The following is a 21040-nucleotide window of genomic DNA, read 5'->3' on the forward strand; positions in this document are numbered from 1 at the left end:
AATTTTCATTATGTCATTTCTGAGTCGTTCATTGTTTTATTGTTTATATGTAAGTGGGTACATATCTACTACTACAACTATTCAAACTTACATTTTTAAATTATTTGTGACTCTCTTTTCTTGTTTAGCTATATATATAATAAAAGTTACCTTGTTTTGATAACTCAGTTCATTTGCTTTCTTTATGAAGAGATAGGAAGCAAAATAACAGGCCTGCACCTCCACTAGAAATTTCAATATAGTAATACTTCAAATGTTTAGAATCCAAATTTCTTACTGTATTGGGGGAGGGGCTGGCAACAATCAAGTTATGCAGTCTTGCCAGAACTTTCATGCTAGGCATAGTATAATCTGAATAATATTCACAACATGCCCTTGGATAACTCTTTTATGTTTCACTTTTAAGTTTGATTAGGTTTAATAATTTAAAAGTCAAGGTTAGATATATAATTCAAACCACTTTTAAAACTAATATGCTATTAAATTAGGGCTAACAGGTAGAGTGAAGAAAATTAATAAGGTATTACCCAATTTCCTAATCCTATAACCTTCACTAAATTATGAATTTTATTAGGCTATTCCGTATAAAAATATGTGATAAAAAGTAATTCATTTTAGGTGTCATATCCTATATATTATTTTGTGAAGATATAAGCCCCAGAATTAAAAGGAAGACTATAACTACAACTTACTCCTTGACAATGAAGATAGTCAACTGTGTTAGTTATTATAAACAGTACATCACTAGCTTCCCGTTCTGAAAAACATTTTTGTTTGAGAATACGGTCAAGTAGCTCTCCTCCTTTCATCAAATCCGTAACAAGGTAAACATATCTACCATCATCATAAACCTAAAAAAGAACATATTTTCAAAATGATATTATTTATAATTACAATTCTGAAATGTTTTAAATTATATTTACTTTGCTTTTCTAATGAACCTCTAGTGTTAAAAAATATTATTCCTTTAGTATTAATATAGTGCAGGCTCTACTGAAGGTTAAACTGGCTAAATGGACTCTTACACCATTCTGTGAGACCATGTTAAACATATAATTGTATTAGCTTTTGAAGTTTTCTGTTATACTTCATCAAAGAATATAAATGGAAAAATAGAACTTTGTGCCTCTCAAATGGCATCTGTCTCACTTTTTTACTGTATTATAGGCACTTTCCTTCCTTAATGATAGTAAGCTTCCTTCTGGCAGCAAATATATTATTTGTTTTTTAATATCTTCCCCATAGTCTATTATCTGACATGGTGTCTTAAATATTTGTTGAATTCAAATACTATATCAAGGAGAATATATTAAAAATATGTATACCCTTTTATTCAGAGCACGTGATATCTACATCTACACATACAAACACATATGTGTAGACATATATCTATCTATCCACACACATACATACATTTACATATATATAAAATACTATTTAAGGATTATAAATCAAAATGTATATCATATTATCTGAAACAAACTGATCAAGGTGATGGTTTATTGTCTGCCTTTTCTACAGAGGAAAGAGCATTATTTTCTTTACATGAAAAGTCAGCATTCAGTAACATCTATTACTATAAGTCATATGTTCACTTTTAAAAAAGTAGACTAATACTATTTCAGCCAAGCAACAATACACAGTGCTACAGCCAATTGCTGTACAATCAAGAAAGTAAAATCTCCTAGAATTTGGCAGATTCCCAATCTCCTGTATCTTCTATACTTGTAGTACTAGAGAATAATAAATGTTGCTGGTGATAATGTTAACTAGTTAACAGCTAGAATACATTCAAGTAATCAGGACACTCTCATTTACCAACCGTCATAGTTCCTTTCGGACGTTTTATAAGAAGGGTAGTAGTATAAAATCATCAGGGGAAAAAGAAGAACTGAAGTGGCAAATTTAAGAGTCTTAAGATTTTGTGGCATGAAAGTAAACATACCATGGACATGAAAAGTTTCAATAAGAAAATAAAGTGCCAAGTCATAACTTCATTAGCTTAGCTGATACACAGATTTTAAATACCTACATCCTTTAAAGTGATAATGTTAGGGTGTTGTCCATAGCGCATCAAAATTTCAATTTCTTCTGAGGGGTCTCTTTTACTTTTGTCAATGATCTAAGAAATAAGACAAGAAAAATCTCAGAGGAAAAATATTTTCTTTGTCTAAAAATGAATGACATAATTTAAATTTGGTTATATTTTCAAGCAAATAATAAAACTCCAGAGTAATGTTTGTCTCACATTATTTTAATATTTAAAAATTTCCTATAACTGAAACAATAAAAAACAGAGCACTTTCTTCAACATTATATTCCATCTAACTAAAACTATACTGATAATTTGATCCAAATGTGACAGTAATTGTCACAATTGCTCAATCTTAACATACTACATTAAAATAAAATTATTCAAAAGCAAGACATTCATGAAACACACTGTTCCTCCAAAATAAGTCTTTTTTTATTGAACAAAATAAAGTCTTGGAAAGAAATTCAAAATGAAAATATTAAGTCTTAAGAGGTTTTCCTCATCATTTTATCTTTGCTTTCTCCACTTGCTCCACTGAAAAACTGTCTGTCAGTTGACCTGCAATTTAACTTACACATATAAAACAAACAAAAAAAAGTTAGCCTCAGAGACAATACCTTCACTGCAAATTCCATGTTGGTAGCAGTGTGTATGCATCGTTTGCAAACAGAATAGGAGCCAACACCAATATCCTCTTTCAATTCATACGCTTCACCAAATTGTGCAGCATTTCCATTTATCTGTTTTTGTTAAAAAGTAAAATACAAAATAGAATGATATGGTTTCACATTTTTTATCTTCTCTCCTAAGTATACATTCTTCTTAAATCTTTTAAAAATCAAGAATAATTCTAGAGAAGTTTTATCAGTATTTATAAATGGTTTACACAGATTCTGAACTGATCCTAAATTGTAGACTTTCTAGATCCCCAAAGCCAATACAATAATTAAATCAACTAGCTAATACATCACCCATTACATTTTCTTGCCAAAAGAGATCACATAAATATAATTAAAGGTTACTACTGTCTGCTTTTTTCCAAAACATATGGAGACATCTTTAATTCATTATACAGAGATAAATGAAGCAGTTGAAAATCACTTAAAAACCACTGTAAATCCATTAGCAATAACTGAAAGAAATAATTACCCCCAATCTGAATAATCTAAGTGGAATTTACCTGAACAATTGGTAATACATTTGCACTTGTGATTGGAGTGATTTTGTATTCTTCTGCAATAGAAGTTGCAACAAAGCTGAATCCTTTGAAGAGTTGATGAGCATTAGCACTAGCTGGCAAACCAGGAGAATCTAATGTCCAAATAATTATATTTAATTAGAACTACACAGAATTTTATGATATGAAATGTGAACATTTCTTTGAATATAAAGGAAACCATTAAATGTTATCATCAGACATACTATATTAGGTATTTGATTTATTTTATATTATCTGTTTCCCCATACTATTATGCAAGCTCCATGGAGATTATAATTTTTGTCTGTTCTGTTCACTTCTACACTGTCACTGCTTAGTACATAGTAGGTATTCAATATTTGTTGATGAATGTATGAAACAGATGCCAATAAAAGTAAACCTCATTAAATTGTAAACTATAAGAGTCAGAGTGATATATCTCATATCTTACCTCTTATCGCCATCCTTTAATGCATTAGCATGTCAAAAAACTTTTAAAGTAAGAAAAAAAGAAAACGTTCACCCTTTGCTCTAGTCTCTGCTTCCCTAGTAAATACTTCCCATGTAAAGCCTCTGTTTGAAAGGTGTCCAAGCAATGCTGTATATAGGATCCACACTTCCACACAGGGCAAACCACCCTCTGCAAACTTACAATTCTTTTAGTTTTTACCTAAGAAGCTAGTTTACTTTTTTAACCATCTAACTGAATAAAAGCCCTTATGTTACACATAAACATGCATTACCTTTAGGTGTTTTTGCAGTAAATTCAGGATCAAAACAAAAAGTATCATCTGGTTTTCCAGAAGCCGGTTTGAAAGGAGGCTGAACTTCTCTCTTATATAATTTCTAGAAGAAATAACAGAATAACACAGAAATGTATTAATACTTGAAAAATTATTAAAGCAGAACATGATATTCACAGTCCTTAACAGAAGACTCACAATTTCATAAATGAAATTTCAACAGGCTTCAGATACCTGTTAACCAAATTCTAACCTGTTAACCAAATTCTGTGTATCATCTAAACTTGAGAGATAATGTACAGAATCAAATGAGACCAAGAAACACAGCAGCAATACCACAGGTTGCATTCACGAGGAATAATTCTGTTCAGTTTTGGATTTCAAAAACTGACTTGAATTCTCACTGGTAAAATAACCATACAGAACATATCACAATGTTACCATGCAGAAATAACTAATAACATTCTAGGATATCAAAATTAATAATTAGTCTAACTCCAAGAAATATGCATTATACCTATTTTGTTTTCACATAATAATATGTATTAGATGCACTGATTAGAGCTCTTTTTATAGAATTCAAAAATTGAAACTTGTCTAACAATCTAACTTCCTAAAATTTATGTTTTGTAAAGACATATAAAATATCTTACAACATAACTATTTTTTGGAAATCTACTTTTTTAAAAGCTCACAGTCTCACAGTGAGGGAAAATTAATAGAGGATTACTTTAAAGTAATTTTCATTTATTTAAACATGTACACATTCCACTCTTATTATTTAAGAAGAATAAACAAACTGTTTAGAATGGAAAAATCATTTCTAGTTTTTCTAGTTAAAGAAAAAGGAAGAGCAGAGAAGCATTAGAAAAAAATGACAAGGGAATGCAAGGACACCGAAAGAGGGATGCACACAGATGTGACAAAGGGCAGACTCCCATGCAGTATGTTCACTGTGTGGCCTTTCAGGTTATTAATACTATTAATGTGTTGCAGTTTTACAACTATAAAAACTAAATCAAAATATTAACTTCTGAAACCTGTTCTACAAGCCAGAAGAAATAATAATTTGGTCAGTGATTAGTGGCTCTCTACCTCTGCCTTAGAAACCAAAAGAGACACTTTTTCTTTAGGGATAATTTTCAATACCAGTGCCAGAATTAAATAATCAAAAACACTTACCTATGATGATTAATAGTACATAAAATACATAAAGCTGAGTTGTAAACAACAATAAAAAGTGAGCTTTTCTAAGAAAAGCTCATTAGTCTGGGAGCTGCAACTTAAAAAAATTTAATACATGACTTTGCAGAATTTCACAATGTTTCTGTTTTCATGTTCTCTCAAAATTTAGTAAAATACCTATATACAAAGATTTTCACTTCTTAACAAATTAAATTTGTTCTAATACATGACAAAGAACCATTTGAAATCAAATAACATCTTAGATTCTTTAGAATTCATTTTTCTATAAGAATCTGTCCTATGATTCATCCCCTTTCTCCTTTCTCTTCTTCCCCCCACATTCCCCAACCTAGAATAGGGGAGAATATTAACCATATTTAACAGGTAAGACAAATGAGCAACAAAAATTTACTACATATCATCCACACATCTACTGGTTCAAGGTAATTGCATGAAATGCTACACCTGTAAATAAAATCTCATACTAAAAATAAAACAAATGGATTAAGTTTATCAGCAAAGTCCATATATTACCATTTACTCTTGGGTTTTTGCTTTTATTAAAGGTACTCAGTAACGAACTTGCTACTGAACTTACATTCCAGTCAATATTTGCAAAAAAAAGATGTCTTTTGATTTCGTCAACTCCTTCTGAACCTATAAAAATGGAAAGAATGTTTTTACCAGTCTGAATTTTTTAATCTGCTTACCTGGCTTCCAGGCTATTATCTGTAAATAGGAGTACACACATTTCATAGATTCCTTGAAGTGAAAAGTTTACAATTTCTTATCTGATGTTTTATTAATTGGTCCTCTGAATTCAATATAATAAAAAAAATAGTTGATGTTCATGCTGAAGCACATAGGGTATCATGAAATACTAAAATACCTTCTGAATCAAATAAAAATCATGTCTAACATAGCATTAAAATTTAAGCAATTTTCATTTTCTTTTTTTTTTTTTTTTTTTTGTCGTACACCGGCCTCTCACTGTTGTGGCCTCTCCCGTTATGGAGCACAGGCTCTGGACGTGCAGGCTCAGCGGCCATGGCTCACGGGCCCAGCTGCTCCATGGCATGTGGTATCTTCCCGGACTGGGGCACGAACCTGTGTCCCCTGCATTGGCAGGCGGACTCTCAACCACTGCGCCACCAGGGAAGCCCCTTCATTTTCTTCATAATTCAATTTATGATCTCATATCTATAGGCCAAATTAAAAATGCAATGAATAAAGTGGCATCGAAATTTTAACACATGGACATAAACAGGATAATAGGATCACATTTGGATCCAGGGAAAGGCTACTAGAAAGTAGCCAAATAATGAGCAGTTATGGAAACATAACATTTATCTTGATGAATATTGGAAGGGACAAAATAATTATCTTCAAATATCTAAAAGGATTACCTATAGAAGGGAGAACTCTGTGAATTATGTCAAAAGAGACATTCATATGATATAATGATATATATTAAACATAAGTTCTGAATAACTAGACCACTCCATTTTTAATGATGGGTATAACAGAGTTTACTGGAATCTTTGCATACATAAAACATAGAATTCTACGTATAAACACATAACAGTAGTAAATGAACTTAGGCCAGAAAACATAAAGTCATAATTATTCTCCCAAAGCATGTAGTATATTGTTATAAAAGCTAAGAAAATAAATAATACCCAATCTATTTGCTGGATTCCTTTTGAATAACATCCTTAGAAGACTTTGTGCTTCAGCACTAAGAAACTGCGGCATTCCAAGTTTTGCTCTGGAAAAGAGGATTTCAGAAAATTTCATTTAAATCTAGCCATACTTCTAAATTTATAAATCCCAAAAATAATTTTAAAGAATGCTATCACAATGGCAAATAATGTCCCCTATACGGTGGAAGGGAATGAGACAGTGAAAAATGTTCTTTTGTGTCAAATGAAAACCATAACAAGTTTCTCAAAACTGAAAGCAAGGAATTTTTCCCAAAAGAAAAAAAAATGTTTACACTTACTTTAATATCATATTCATGGTCTCATTTCTGTCTTTACCTTGAAATGGCAGAGTACCAGTAAGCATTTCAAACTAAAACAAAAAATACCACAAGTCAACTTAGTAAAACTTAGAATTTACAATGAAATTCTTCAGGAAAAAAAATGAGACTTGTAATACATGATCATCAAATCATGCAGAATCTACATGATAGTAGGTCAAAACAGGACCAGAAAACTAGGTCACTTAAGGAAATACACCTCTGGTACCCCACAGTATATAGGCCAAATGAGAGGTGATTTGTAGCAAATGTAACCAACCATTTTTTCAATCCTAAATTCCTCAAACCAAAGCAATGTGGAAATAGACACAAGGCATTTTCTTTTAAAACAAAGATAAGCTTTTAAAGCAAACATTTAACAGTGAAAGAAAAGCAAAAATAAGTACTGAGCCATTTCAAATTCATACATGCTCAAGAAAGATAATCATTCTCATTCCCTTTGCTCTCTTTACGAAAAAAAAAAGGAACCAAACAAGAAGCTACACACACAGATACACACACCACACACTGATATATGTATTTTAATTTGAGACAGTTGTACACAGCATAATGAAAACTTTTTCCCTAAGAGAGTTAATTGAAATGTGGATAACTAGAACATTAAATAATCATATTTAAAAGAAAAAGTAGGTCTGAAAATGAAGACCATTATAGCTCACTAGAGAGAAACGTTTTCATATCCCTAATATTTAAATCTTAAGCTTAGATTCAAAAATGGCTTTGGCCTCATTCCTCTGTTCATTTATTTGAACTTACAACCTTAGTTAGCTTATGCATTCAACTCTCTCCTGATGACTGATGACTCTCAAATCGATTCCAGTTTCAATCTCTCTCAATCCCCAGTTTTCCCTTCCAAATCTAAAGTAATGGTTCTCAATTGGAGCCTGAAGAGATAGGGGTAGGAGTCATAGAAAGGGAATGAAGACGAAGGGAAGTATGGTGTATGGGGATCATCTCTCTCAAGCTCCAGTCCCCTGCCCCCAAACCTAAAATAATGGTTCTCTCCTGGGGACTGGAGGAATAAGAGGTGGAAAGGCAAGAACAAAAAGAAAAAGAGAAGGATAGTACATTGGAATCACACCTTCCCCTCAAATAAACTATATGCTGGCTGGCAGAGTAATTTTTTGTTGTTGCTGTTGTTGTTGTTGTTGTTGTTTTTTAAGGTCTTCAGATGATTCTGATGCTCTCTCCACTGCCCTCTCCTAATTCATTACTATCAAGGGGTTAAACACTAACCCACAGTAACCTATGCAACGTGTTAAAAATAAATTATTTCCCCACTTTCAAAATCATCTGTCCTTCCAAGCTATCTCTTTTCTATTGAACTACCTTTCTTTCGATCCCCTGAAGTTTTAGAGGTATCTCTATCTTTGACCTTTCCCCTCTGCTTCATCTGTGGCATTTAATCTGTTACTAAGGTCAGCCACTTCTTACCTTGAAATGTCTTTAAGATCTCCTTTTTTTCATTCTATAATCTTACAACTGTCTTCTAAGGAGAACTTCTTGGTCTCCCTACTTTCAGTTTCCTCCATTTGCAAGCCATTTATATAATGCTACCAAGGCTAATTTTCCTAAAATACATTTTTTCTCTAATTACTGTCGTGTTCAAGAATCTACAAAAGTTTCCAACCACCCAGAGAATTGCGTGCAAATCCTTATAGGCTTATAGCCTCATTTCCTCCACCTTCACCCTCATTCTCCACTACTACTCTAGTCAAACTGGTTCTCCAGGTCTTTCCTAATACTATCACAATACTATTCTTCTTGACACACAGCTATTTGAATTTTATCCATTCTTTAGGGCTTAATTTAAGTTCTATCTCCTCCGCTTTTCTTACATCAACTTATATGAATTCTTGCCTGAACTTCTAAGGTATTTCCAGGCAGTTTATTTAGCTATTCCATTTGTTTCCCCAACCAGATAGCATGCTTTCTTAGGTCATGGAAAATGCCAAATATTGTACTTCTATCTGTTCCCACCCCACTGCCCTTACCAAATCCCAGGCTTATAATAGCCACTTAATATATTGATACATCATACGGTAATTCAGTGATAAAGAGGCAAAAATGGATTATCAGGCTTCTAGAGCAAATTGTATCTGATTCAACAGCTATTCACTTATCACCCTACTTAATACTACAAATTCTATGCTTAATCTTATGCCAAATCAGTCAGTCCATATGCTCATTATGCTAGATACTGTGGGAGATTATAAGTAGTAGAAGACAGGATTGCCCTCCTTAAGAGGTTTACAATCTTTCTAGGGACATGCTTGAAAAAATGTGACAATAAGATAATATACCATAAGGTGCTAAATTCTGTGATACCTAGTTAAAATACCATGTAACTACTAAACACAGTATTCTGAAATCTAAAATCTGGTAGGCCTTTATCTAAGTTTTAAATTTGAATAACTTGTAAAAGAATGCTGCCATTTACCTTTTAATCTAGCAACTAAAAGAAATCAGAACACCAAAACCCTAATTTTTATTGTATAACAGCTAGCCAATCAAGTTTTTTAACAGTCATGAACTTGAGAACCCTATTCTCACCTAACACATCCCAACACTCAGATTAAAATTCTAAACAATACTAATTGTATATTGGCATAATTAAAAAAAAACACTACTTACCATAAGGACACCATATGACCACCAATCAGCACTCTGGGAATGACCTCTTCTATTTACTACTTCAGGAGCCATATACTCCACTGTACCACAAAATGAGTAGGCCTTCTTCTCCTGATCTACTGATTCTTTGCTGAGTCCAAAATCTATAATAACAATATTACACAAAAAAACATATCTGAAGATCTTCAGAAAATAGAAAATACCAAAAGAAACTAAACGATGAATTAAACCTACTCATGATGGCCTACGATTACCATTAAGAAAGCTCCTTACCTCAGTTAAACCTCATCCTCAAAATACATGTTTTCATGTCTATACAGGAATATGATTCAACAATTTTGAAAGGACAATTAAATTAAATCAACACTGTCATAGTGATCTAATTTTTAAAACAGACTAAGACAAAAAATGATAGTAATTTGCACTTTTTAAAATATTAGGAAAGCAAATTTTGCTTTGGTTTTGGTGAACTTCCACTTTGTTTATGGTCTTAGAAGAGCTAAAGGTACTAATATATAAAAATCAATCTTATTTCTATATACCAGAGATAAAAAATTGAAAGGTGAAATTTTAAAAGTACTATTTATAACATCACCAAAAAACCCTCATGAAATCCACAGGTATAAATATACAAAGAATGCATATACAAGATCTGCATGCTGAAAACTATAAACATCAATGAAAGGAATCAGAGTAGATCTAAGTAAATGGAGAGAGATACTGGTCATGATTTGGAAGATTCAATGTTGTTAAAGATGTCAATTCTCCCTAAACTGATCTACAGAGTCAATGAAACATTAATAAAAATCCCAGCAAGATTTCTTCTGTAAAAATCAACAAGCTGAATTTAAAATTTATATAAAAAGACAAAGTAAATAGAATAGCCAAAACAATTCTGAATAAAAAAGGAAAATTCAAGGACTCACACTACCTGACTTCAATACTTACTATAAAGCTATAGTAATCAAGACAGCGTTGTACTGGAGAAAGACTACACACACACATACATATATGAATGCAACAAAACAGCGTCCAAGAATAGACTGACATATACAGTCGCTCTGCTATTCTTGTTTTAAAACTGCAAATTTGTTCCAATGCGATTGATACCTTATTGTTACCTTTCAGAGATTTATACCACTCCACAAATGTCCTTTGCTGTACTTTTCTGACAAAACTGACATTTAACACTAGAGTTTGCTTGGCGAATATAACATGAATTTCAAATTTCAGCTTGGTTTATGTGCAATTTTGCCCACAAGAAATAATAGGTGAAACACTAGAAAACTGCACCTAGTTGAACTGAGCCAAGCAGAAATACATACATGCACACACGTCAAATATCTACCAGCTATTTCAGCACATCATGTGTGTTACAAGCCACTTCTGTTCACCTGTAGTATTAGAACTCCCAATTCCAGATAATTTACCTCCCACTACTTCACAATAACTTACAAACTGCAATCTTTCTGATGCCAATTATAGAAGCAAATTTCAGGATTTTTTCAAGGTAAGGTATCATATTTATTGTAGTATTTATCTATTCTTAATCAGTTAGAACATATAAAACAATGCCATCATTTTTAACAGCCTCCTATCTTTCTTTAATGTGTCACTGGTTATATATTTTAGTGTTAAACCCCGAACACCATTTTCTCCATAAGTCATATTTTTTACTATGCAATTATGCATAGTACAGTGATTTTTAAGATCATATGTGTTGCATTATAACAGAACTGGCTATATATATAGCCAACTGATTTCTGACAAAGATGTAAAAGCAATTCCATGGAGAAAAGGTCAGTCTTTTCAACAAATGGTGCCAGAATAACAGAATATTGATATACAAAAATCCGTCCTCATACCATACCTCATAAACAAACATTAATTCAAAATGAATAATAGACCTAAGTGTAAAACCTAAAACTACAAAATTTCCAAAAGAAATACAGGATAAAATCTTTGTGAGCTTGGGTTAGGCAAAGATTTCTTAGATACAACATCAAAAGTATAATCCAGGGCTTCCCTGGTGGTGCAGTGGTTAAGAATCTGCCTGCCAATGCAGGGGACATGAGTTCGAGCCCTGGTCCGGTAAGATCCCACATGCTGAGGAGCAACTAAGTCTGTGCACCACAACTACAGAGCCTGCGCTCTAGAGCCCGTGAGCCACAACTACTGAAGCCCACATGCTACAACTACTGAAGCCCGTGCGCCTAGAGCCCGTGATCTGCAACAAGAGAAGACACTGCAATGGAAGCCCATGCAATGCAACGAAGAGTAGCCCCCGCTTGCCGCAACTAGAGAAAGCCTGGATGCAGCAACAAAGACCCAATGCAGCCAAAAATAAATAAATAAAATAAATATATATATTTTAAAAAGTATAATACATAAAAGAAAAAAGTTGATAACTGGATTTTATCAAAGTCAAAAAGTGCTCTTCAAAATATATTGTTCAGAAAATCAAAAAGAAACTAGAGACTGGGAGAAAATATTTGAAAATCACATATCATATAAAGGACTTGTATTCAGAGTATATTTTTAAAAACTCAAATTCAGTAATAAGAAAACAAACAACCCAATTTTTTAATGGACAAAAAAACCTGAACAGACACTTCTCCAAAGAAATACATGAAAAGATGCTCAATGTCATCATTTGTTAGGGAAATGCAAAATAAAATCACAGTGAGGTACTACTCTATGCCTTTTACTAGAGCTAAAATAAAAAAATACCGACAATACCAAGTAATGGCACGGATGCAGAGCAACTGGAACTCTCATACATCGCTGATGGGTATGCAAAATGGTACAAGCACTTTGGAAAACAGTTTGGAGGTTTCTCATTAAGTTAAACACACACTTCCCATATGATCAACCAATCCCACCACTTGGGTATTTACTGATGTGAAATAAAAAATTATGTTCACATAAAACCTGTACAAAAATATTTCTAGTTGCTTTATTTGTCACTGTCAAAAACAGGAAACAACCCAAAAGCCCTTTAATTGGGGATTGGATAAACAAACCATGGTACCATCATAAAATGGAATACTACTCAGCAATAAAAAAAGAAATTACTGATACACACAACAATATAGATGAATCTCAAATGCATACTAAATAAATAAAGCCAGATTCAAAAGACTATATACTGTCTTCCTATTTATATTATTTTGTGGAAAAGGCAAAACCATAGGACCAGAAAGCAGATTGGTGGTTGTCAAGGGGTAAAGGGAGAATTGATTTATAATGGGAAAATTCCGGGGGGTGAGGGAACTGTTTTATATCTTGATGCTGACTGTATGCATTTGTCAAAGTTTGCAGAACTATACACAAAAAAGTAACTTTAAAAAATAAACTTTTGTATTTTGAGGCAACTGTAGACTCACACGCAATTATGTGAAATACTACAGAGATCCCGTTTACCCTTTAGCCAGTCTCCCCCATGGTATTATCTTACAAAGCTATATTACAACATCACAACCACAATAATGACAATGATGCAGTCAAGATACAAATTAGTTCCATTATCACAAGAACAATGAGTTTTACTCTATGTAAATTATACCTTAATTCTATAAATGAAAAAATTATAAGCCCTATAATTCTCTTTTAAAATAAAATACAATATTAATACTTAATTTTAGGACCCCTTGAAACTGATTTTTTAACCATAATCAATATTTTCATTTAAAAATTACTTATTCTTGTATAATAACTGAATGCATTATGATTTTCAGCATAATTTTAAAAAATCTTTTCAATGTACTATGCTCTTTCTCCACATTTTAAGGCTTTTAAACTCTGCAATTCCATTTCAAAATTAAATTTAATGAAACCTAGTCTCTGAGGTCAGTTCAGCTGAATATAACAACATACCTTGTAGAGAAGAACACTGGCTTCTTTGGCCAGTCCACAGAGAAGGAAGAGGGGAAGAGAATTTTCTTATCCTCTGTTACCTTTCAGAGATGACACCACTCCATAAAGGTCCTTTGCTGTACTATTTCTGACAAAACTGACATTTAACACTAGAATTTGCTCAGCAATCAACGGACAAAAATTTTTACAATAATAAGAGTTAGCTACAAGATTAAATAAGACATATGTTAATCAGTGTTTTTTCCAAAACACTAATTTGAAAAGAAAATGTAGAAATCAGCTATATAAAGGGTTTTTGGCGGGGGCGGGGGTGAGATATACCTTTGTTTCCTTAAATGACTCTTTTAAAGACGTTAAATTTTAAAAGCATGTCCAAAACACAACACTTTTATGAGTATCTACTATATGTAAAAGTAATTTCAGTGCCTAATTTTCAGATAGCCATAAAAATTACTTAAAACTATTTTCTTATGTATACATTTTTTTCTTAAATATTCAGCTCAAGTACTGTGTGATTTAATTTCTGACACTGCATATTTTATCTTCCCTCTCTTTATAAAAATTACTTCTGAATTATGTCCCTCAGAAGTGATTCTGGAGACTCCAGATTCCCTTTCCCACCCAGGTTTGTGATACTCTTACATCCATCCTTGTCCAAATGCCCTGACCCTCCACATCCATAGCACCCTCTCCTCACACCTGATTCCCAGTTCTGGCCTCTCCTGCCTTTTCATTTACAGGGCTGTGTTGTTAATTGAGTTAATGTCTCAGAGAAATTAGATCCTTTGCCTAAAATGAGAACCCTAAGGGCTCACTGAAAGTACTACACATGACTTAGCACATTTACCAGACCAGCCAAAGCATGCAAACTTGAACAAGGAAAACTGAACTCAGGAAGAGACAGCTATGGAATCTTTCTGTCTGCTTCTAAAAAGATGCCAATGTGACCTGTGCTTCCTCTACAAATTCCACAGGCTGTGATAGAAATGAATAACATAGTTCACCAAATAAACCAAAAGAATAACCATAGTTCATCGAGCAAATAGTACTCGATGATAGTATTCAAAATGGAAGGAAGGAGATAGAAAGAGAAGGAGGGAAAAAAGGAAGGGAAGGAAGGAGGAAAAAGGCACAGCAGGTAAGAAAGCAAGAAAGGAAGAAAAAGAAAATAAAGAAAAAGAAAGGAAGTATAAAAATAAAAAGAAATTAAAGGAAAGAATGAAAAAAAATGAAATGTCTTAAAACACTTGCTATGAATGATCATACTTTAACCAACCTTACTGGAATGTTGTGAGGTTACATCCATAAATTTATTATTCATTACAAGACTTTGAATTCTGTTATGATCATGAAACTGTAAAGTATCTAATATTTATCATTGTGTACTTTCTTTAAAGAAATATTGGTGTCACTTTAAAGGAAAATAGATTAAATTGTTTAAAAATATATATAAATCACAGTTTCTTCCTGTCACAAGCCTTGTGTCCCTTGCTTATAAATTAACATTGATTCTAACTACTCTTTACTCCTCAGCCCGTTTAAGTCCAAAAGGTGTAAAAGCAGAATTCATATTATAAGACTAAATATAAAACAAGTTGACATCATTATTCACCCAATTAACCTTAATGTAGAAGAGAGATATAGGTAGAATTTATTCTACTCTTTCCCCACCTTTCTTCCTCACCCATGACAAAACAGGCATAACTTATTAAGAAAAATGAAAAGAATTAAATTCTAATTAGCATTGCAACTGAAGATTGACTGTTGTAAAATAAAAATTTTGTATTATATAAAATTTCAAAACTCTACTGTTCTCTTCATATTTCTCTTCCTTATCCTCTTTGAATCTCTTTAAATCTGCTTTGCTTCTTTCATATAGTAGAAAGAGAATCAGGCTATGAATCAAAAAAAGATTTACTAAACTTTACTTGAACTTTGTCACATTTACTTGAGCTTTCAAGTTAACAACTTTATACTTTATTTTTACATTGAAGAAGTATACTTAGGAATTTAAAGCAACTTACCTTTAAAGTGTACTGGTCCAAAATTCTCTGTAAAGCCCACATCTTCATTTTATCTCTGTTTTAACATTCTGATAATTAAATACAGAATTTACTATCTATTTAAAACATAAGTAACCTTTTGAGATTGGCTCACTCAGCACAATGCCCTTGAGTCCATCCAAGTTGCTGTATATATCAAGAGTTATTTCCTTTTTATTGCTGGGTAGTATTCCATTGCATAGATGTATCACAGTTTGTTTATCCATTCACTCTCTGAAGGACATTTGGGACATTTCCAGCCTTGGGCTATTACAAACAGAGCTGCTATGAAAATTCATGTTTAGGTTTTTTGTGTGCATGTAAGTATTTATTTCTCTAGGATAAATGTTCAGGTGTGTGACTACTATACAGTTCTATTTATATCATATTCTTAAAATAACAAACTTAGAGATATAGAACAGATAAGTGGTTGCCAGGATTTAGGGAAGGTGGGAAGGGTGACTATAAATGGGCAGCACAGGAGAGTTCTTTTGTGGTTATAGATCAGTTTTGATTATTGATTGTGGTGATGGTATTTGACTCTACATATGTGAATAAAATGTCATGGAGATATACACAAAGACAAACAAAAAAAGAATATGTGCAAAAACTGGTGAAATTCAAGTAAAGTATATAGTCTAGTTAGTTGTAACTGTACCTATCAATTTCCTGGGTTTGATAATGCACTGTAATTTTGTAAAGTGTCACCATTGGGGGAAGCTGGGTGACGATACACAGGACCTCTTGGTACTATTTTTGCAACTTATTGTGAGTCTATAATTATTTTAAAAGTAAAGGTTTTTTTAATGGTATAATAAGGATACCTTATGCCTAAAGGTCCTGTGAAAATTATCAGTGTTTCACATACAGTAAACACTCAACATTCAAAATAAAGTAAAATAAAATGTGTTTTTACAAAAGAAAGAATAAAATGAACCTCTTATTATGAAACACTTGGTTCAGAAGTTTATAATTCACTATATTTCAACTGTGATAACTACTTATGATAAATCTTTCAGCCTAGACTGAAACAAAAATGATGTGATTTTTCCTAGAAAACCAAATGTCATTTCTTAATGAGGACAGTGACTCTACCATATAATTTTTTGGTATTACAATTAGAGCATACTGAGAGTTATCTTATCCACCCTTTAAATGAATTTTAGTTCACCAAAGAAATAAACAAAATGCAAATTAAATCAAGAAAGAGGGAAAAAAACAGGCTTAGACAAATATATATATTAAAATAACAAAAAATATAAAACAGGCTTAGGGTAGAATGAGAAAATTTGCATACCTGTTAACTTGATATGTCCTATTTCATCAAGCAAAATGCTGTAAAGCAAAATTCACATTCAACAACGTGGGATAAAATATTTTTACATAAAACATTTACATAAAAATCATCATAAAAGAGGTCAATATCTATTTGATATACTGGAAAATTTTGAAATGACTAATTTAAAATCAATGGGTATCTTATGAAGATTACTTTTTAAAGTAAGTTTCATATAACTGCATAATTCACGTATATTTTCATATAATCTTTAAAATATAAGACTTAATGGAGAAAAAAGTAGTTATAGAAATACTGGTAACAGGGATACATAAAGACAATATAGCTTTACTTTTCTGGCTTCAGGTCTCTATATACAATTCCTAATCGGTGCAGATGATCCAAAGCAAGGGCCAGTTCTGCGAGGTAGAATTTCACATCTTCCTCTGTAAACAGAACCTAGAATAAAATAATAATTTACCATTTGATCTTTTTTTTTTAATGTTGAATTTATTTAAAATTTCTTCTTTAAAAACCAGTAAACAGACAAGTCTAGGCAAACAAGAAAATAAAAGAAGTATATAGATGGAACTAAACTATTTAAGAATCCTTCTCAGACTTCCCTGGTGGTGCAGTGGTTAAGAACCCGCCTGCCAATGAAGGGGAAACAGGTTGGAGCCCTGGTCCGAGAAGATCCCACATGCCGCGGAGCAACTAAGCCAGTGCGCCACAACCACTGATCCTGCGCTCTAAAGCCCTCAAGCCACAACTACTGAACCCATGTGCTGCAGCTACTGAAGCCCACGTGCCTAGAGCCCGTGCTCTGCAACAAGAGAAGCCACCATAATGAGAAGCCTGCACACCACAACGAAGAGTAGCCCTCGCTCACTGCAACTAGAGAAAGCCCGCATGCAGCAACGAAGACCCAATGCAGCCAAAAAATAAAAGTAAATAAATAAATTAAAATAAATAAATAAAATAAAATATACTGAAAAATTTTTTTAAAAATCCTTCTCTTCAACATTTTAATGTAGATCTTCCTAAAACATATTATGTAGCTTGCATATCTTTTTACCCTGAATGTACTGCACAGGATTTACCTTTTTAAAAATGACTTAGTGTCATAATTCGGTTATTATATTTAGTACACTACTATATAGGGATGCTCTCAGGATCTTTGCAGTATATTAGATATTTTGTTTTAGCATTGGTAATTCCACTATTTCCACTATTTTCTCTTTCACTGTCTACTATCACTTCTCAGGAATTTTGCTTTTAGCAGCTCTACTAACCTAAAGCTTCAATTATACCAACAAAAGTTGTCAAATTAGTAACTCATATTAAACACGGTTCTAAACCCAATCTCTGACCTAAGGGGTAGCTCCAAGACTCTTCTGCTAGTAGAATACATGAGCTTAAAGGCACTGAATTCCTCAATCTTTTTCTGCCTGGGAACAGAGGTGCTATGATGAAGTGAAAAGTGCACTGGACTTAGAATTAGAATTAGCAGTGTAATGTTTGACATTTCACTTAGCCCTCGGGGCTTCAGTTTCCAAATCTGTAAAATAAGGATAATAGTATCTGCTACATCTACTTAACAAGGTTGTTTTAAGAGTCAGCTTAGTTTATGTGGGGAAAAATACTTTGTAAATTGTAAAATCCTATGTGTGTAACCATGAGGTATTATTGTTATAGGTTTATGTCTATATCCATTCAAAAGTGAGTGTTAATTTACACACAAAATTGGGCATTACTCAACCATTAGATGTAATTGTTAAGATTTATCAAGGGCTTGCAATTGGCAAAACAAATAACTTGTCTAGAAATTGGTTATTTTCATTAAAGAAATATCTAGATTATTAGGAAAACTCAAAATTTTAATGAAATATCATAAAATCTTATAACTGGCTTGCCCACTTAGAATTATGGCCACTGAATTACATTATGCAGACTCAGGTACTAGTAAAATTTCTGAGAATGAACAATGAAAGATAAATTTTGATATTATACCCACTTTTTAAAATGTTCTATAGAAAAACAATGATTGTTCATTATCTAAGTTTCAGGAGACTTCATTTGAATATTATAATGGTAAAAGTATAAGAACATCATTTTCACTTGGTATTTTATTAAGAAGAAAAACAGATGTTACCTATTTCACTTCTGAGGAAGGCTAATCAAAACGTTCATGGAAATTTAACACATAAGAAAACCCTAAACAAAAGTCTTTCAAACGCTAAAAGAAGAAAACTGCCTAGTTTACAGTTTATGACAAGCATATTACCTTGTCATGAAATTGTCTCTGAGGAAAGCTTCATGATGGACACAAATAAGAAACTTATTAAGTAACTATCACGTGCCAGCCACTTTTCATTATGTTATTACAATCTGTTATTACAATCTTCTAAACAACCCTATGAGGTAGGTATTATCACCACCTTACATATGGAGACTCAGAGTGATAAAGTAACTTGCCTAGAAAAACACAGTAAGAAGCAGGCAGGATTTGAACTCAGAAATAATTGTCCCTAAGAACTACCTCTTCCCCAGAAGCCACTTCTGCCATATGTTATGTTACAACTTTTTAAGTTTCAGGTTCACTACCATTAATGTTTTTCTATTCACTAATTATCCTGAGTCTCCCCCTAAATAAAAATCATCTAAAGCCCCAGCACCGTGAGGTAAGGACTGCTAGTCTTTCTGTCTGCTCTTCAAGTCGTTCACGTATGTATCTATGAGGGTGTGTGTTTTAACATATTTGAGATCACACTACATAAACTATTTAGTGGCCTCCTTTTTCCCCACTTAATATTATATTATAGGCATTCTTCTATATCTTTAACTTATTAATAAAGAGTTTTCAATAGCTGTACAATCTCAACATACTAATTTACTATAATTTACCTAATGTTCATTTAGGTTATTTCCAGTTTTTCACTATTATAAATAACTCTGTAAATGCATATATATTTTTGATATTTATGGTTATTTCCCCAAAATGGATTTCTGAGAAATAAAAAAGCAAATACTAGGCAGTCAAGGAGAATAAATAGTCCAAGACTCTCGACATACAGAACAAAATTATTTGTCAAAGGGTTACAATAACTTACATTCCCATCAGCAGCTTATGAAAGCATTTGTCTTACCACATCCATGATAGCATTGAATATATCCTTTTAAAATATCTTTTCTAATTTGATATATAAAAATGGAATCAATTGTTCTGATTCTTAGGCTATATAATTTTCCATGTCTAGTGGCCTTTCCATTTTTTTAGTGAATTATCAGCAATGTTTTTGCCTATGTTCCATTATTTACTTACTGTTTTTTCAATTGGTACAAGCCCTTTAAATATTAAAAATGTCAGTCCTCCATCATATTATTTGTAAACATTTTCCCCACTTTGTGCTGGTTTTTGATGTTCAGTAATTCTTAATTTTATGTAGTCAAATTTATATATAATTTCTGTATGATTTTACTTCATTATTTTAATGATTTAGGAGACCTCCATTCAATAGTCAACTACACATTCAGTTGCATTTTCTTTTAGCATGAGAAGTTTTCCAGATTTAGCTCTTTAATGTAAGTAATATTTATCTTTGTATGTGGTAGTGATAACAATTTAAAATGGTTTTTTCCTGAAATTCCTAACCAATTTCTCATATACGGTTTACTGAACAATCAATCTCTTTGCCATTAACTTGTGATTCTTCCTCTATTATAATAATATATGGTAAGTCATATATACCAGAATATTCCTGGACTATACAGTATGTTTCTAATCTTGTGTTGATACTGTGATGGTTTGCTTATAGCAGTAGCTTTATAAAGTTTTAAACAAGAGGTAGGGCAAGGAAATGGTGTTCTTTATTTTCAAAATGTCTTAGTTCTTTTCACTTGTTTACTTTTCCAAACACGCTGATAAAATCATCTGTCAATTCAAACAAGAATTCCTATTGGGACTTTGTTTGAAATTTTGTTAAGTCTACAAATTGATTCTGGAAGAAATG

At 32.3% G+C, this 21040-nt stretch overlaps 1 protein-coding gene across 10 annotated transcripts in view; it reads right to left on the minus strand.

Annotated features, from left to right (window-relative positions):
• RPS6KA6 (ribosomal protein S6 kinase A6) overlaps positions 1-21040 on the minus strand; it is a 171512-nt gene that overhangs the window by 56829 nt on the left and 93643 nt on the right. For 9 of the 10 annotated variants that reach the window (XR_007474917.1, XR_004476398.2, XM_049705089.1 and 6 more), the window contains 11 exons: positions 17383-17489; positions 17052-17089; positions 9837-9979; positions 7164-7234; positions 6841-6929; positions 5760-5818; positions 3977-4079; positions 3216-3346; positions 2653-2775; positions 2033-2122; positions 693-851 (listed from right to left, as the gene is read on the minus strand). Coding sequence is in view for 8 of the 10 variants with exons in the window: in XM_049705089.1 (XP_049561046.1) it covers positions 693-851; positions 2033-2122; positions 2653-2775; positions 3216-3346; positions 3977-4079; positions 5760-5818; positions 6841-6929; positions 7164-7234; positions 9837-9979; positions 17052-17089; positions 17383-17489 (1113 nt within the window). In the remaining 2 variants the exon portion in view is untranslated. The remainder of the gene's footprint in view (positions 1-692; positions 852-2032; positions 2123-2652; positions 2776-3215; positions 3347-3976; positions 4080-5759; positions 5819-6840; positions 6930-7163; positions 7235-9836; positions 9980-17051; positions 17090-17382; positions 17490-21040) is intronic. The other variant, XM_049705090.1, reaches the window with a different exon arrangement.

Source organism: Orcinus orca, chromosome X (assembly GCF_937001465.1).
Source record: "Orcinus orca chromosome X, mOrcOrc1.1, whole genome shotgun sequence".
In the NCBI taxonomy this organism is placed as follows: domain Eukaryota; kingdom Metazoa; phylum Chordata; class Mammalia; order Artiodactyla; family Delphinidae; genus Orcinus; species Orcinus orca.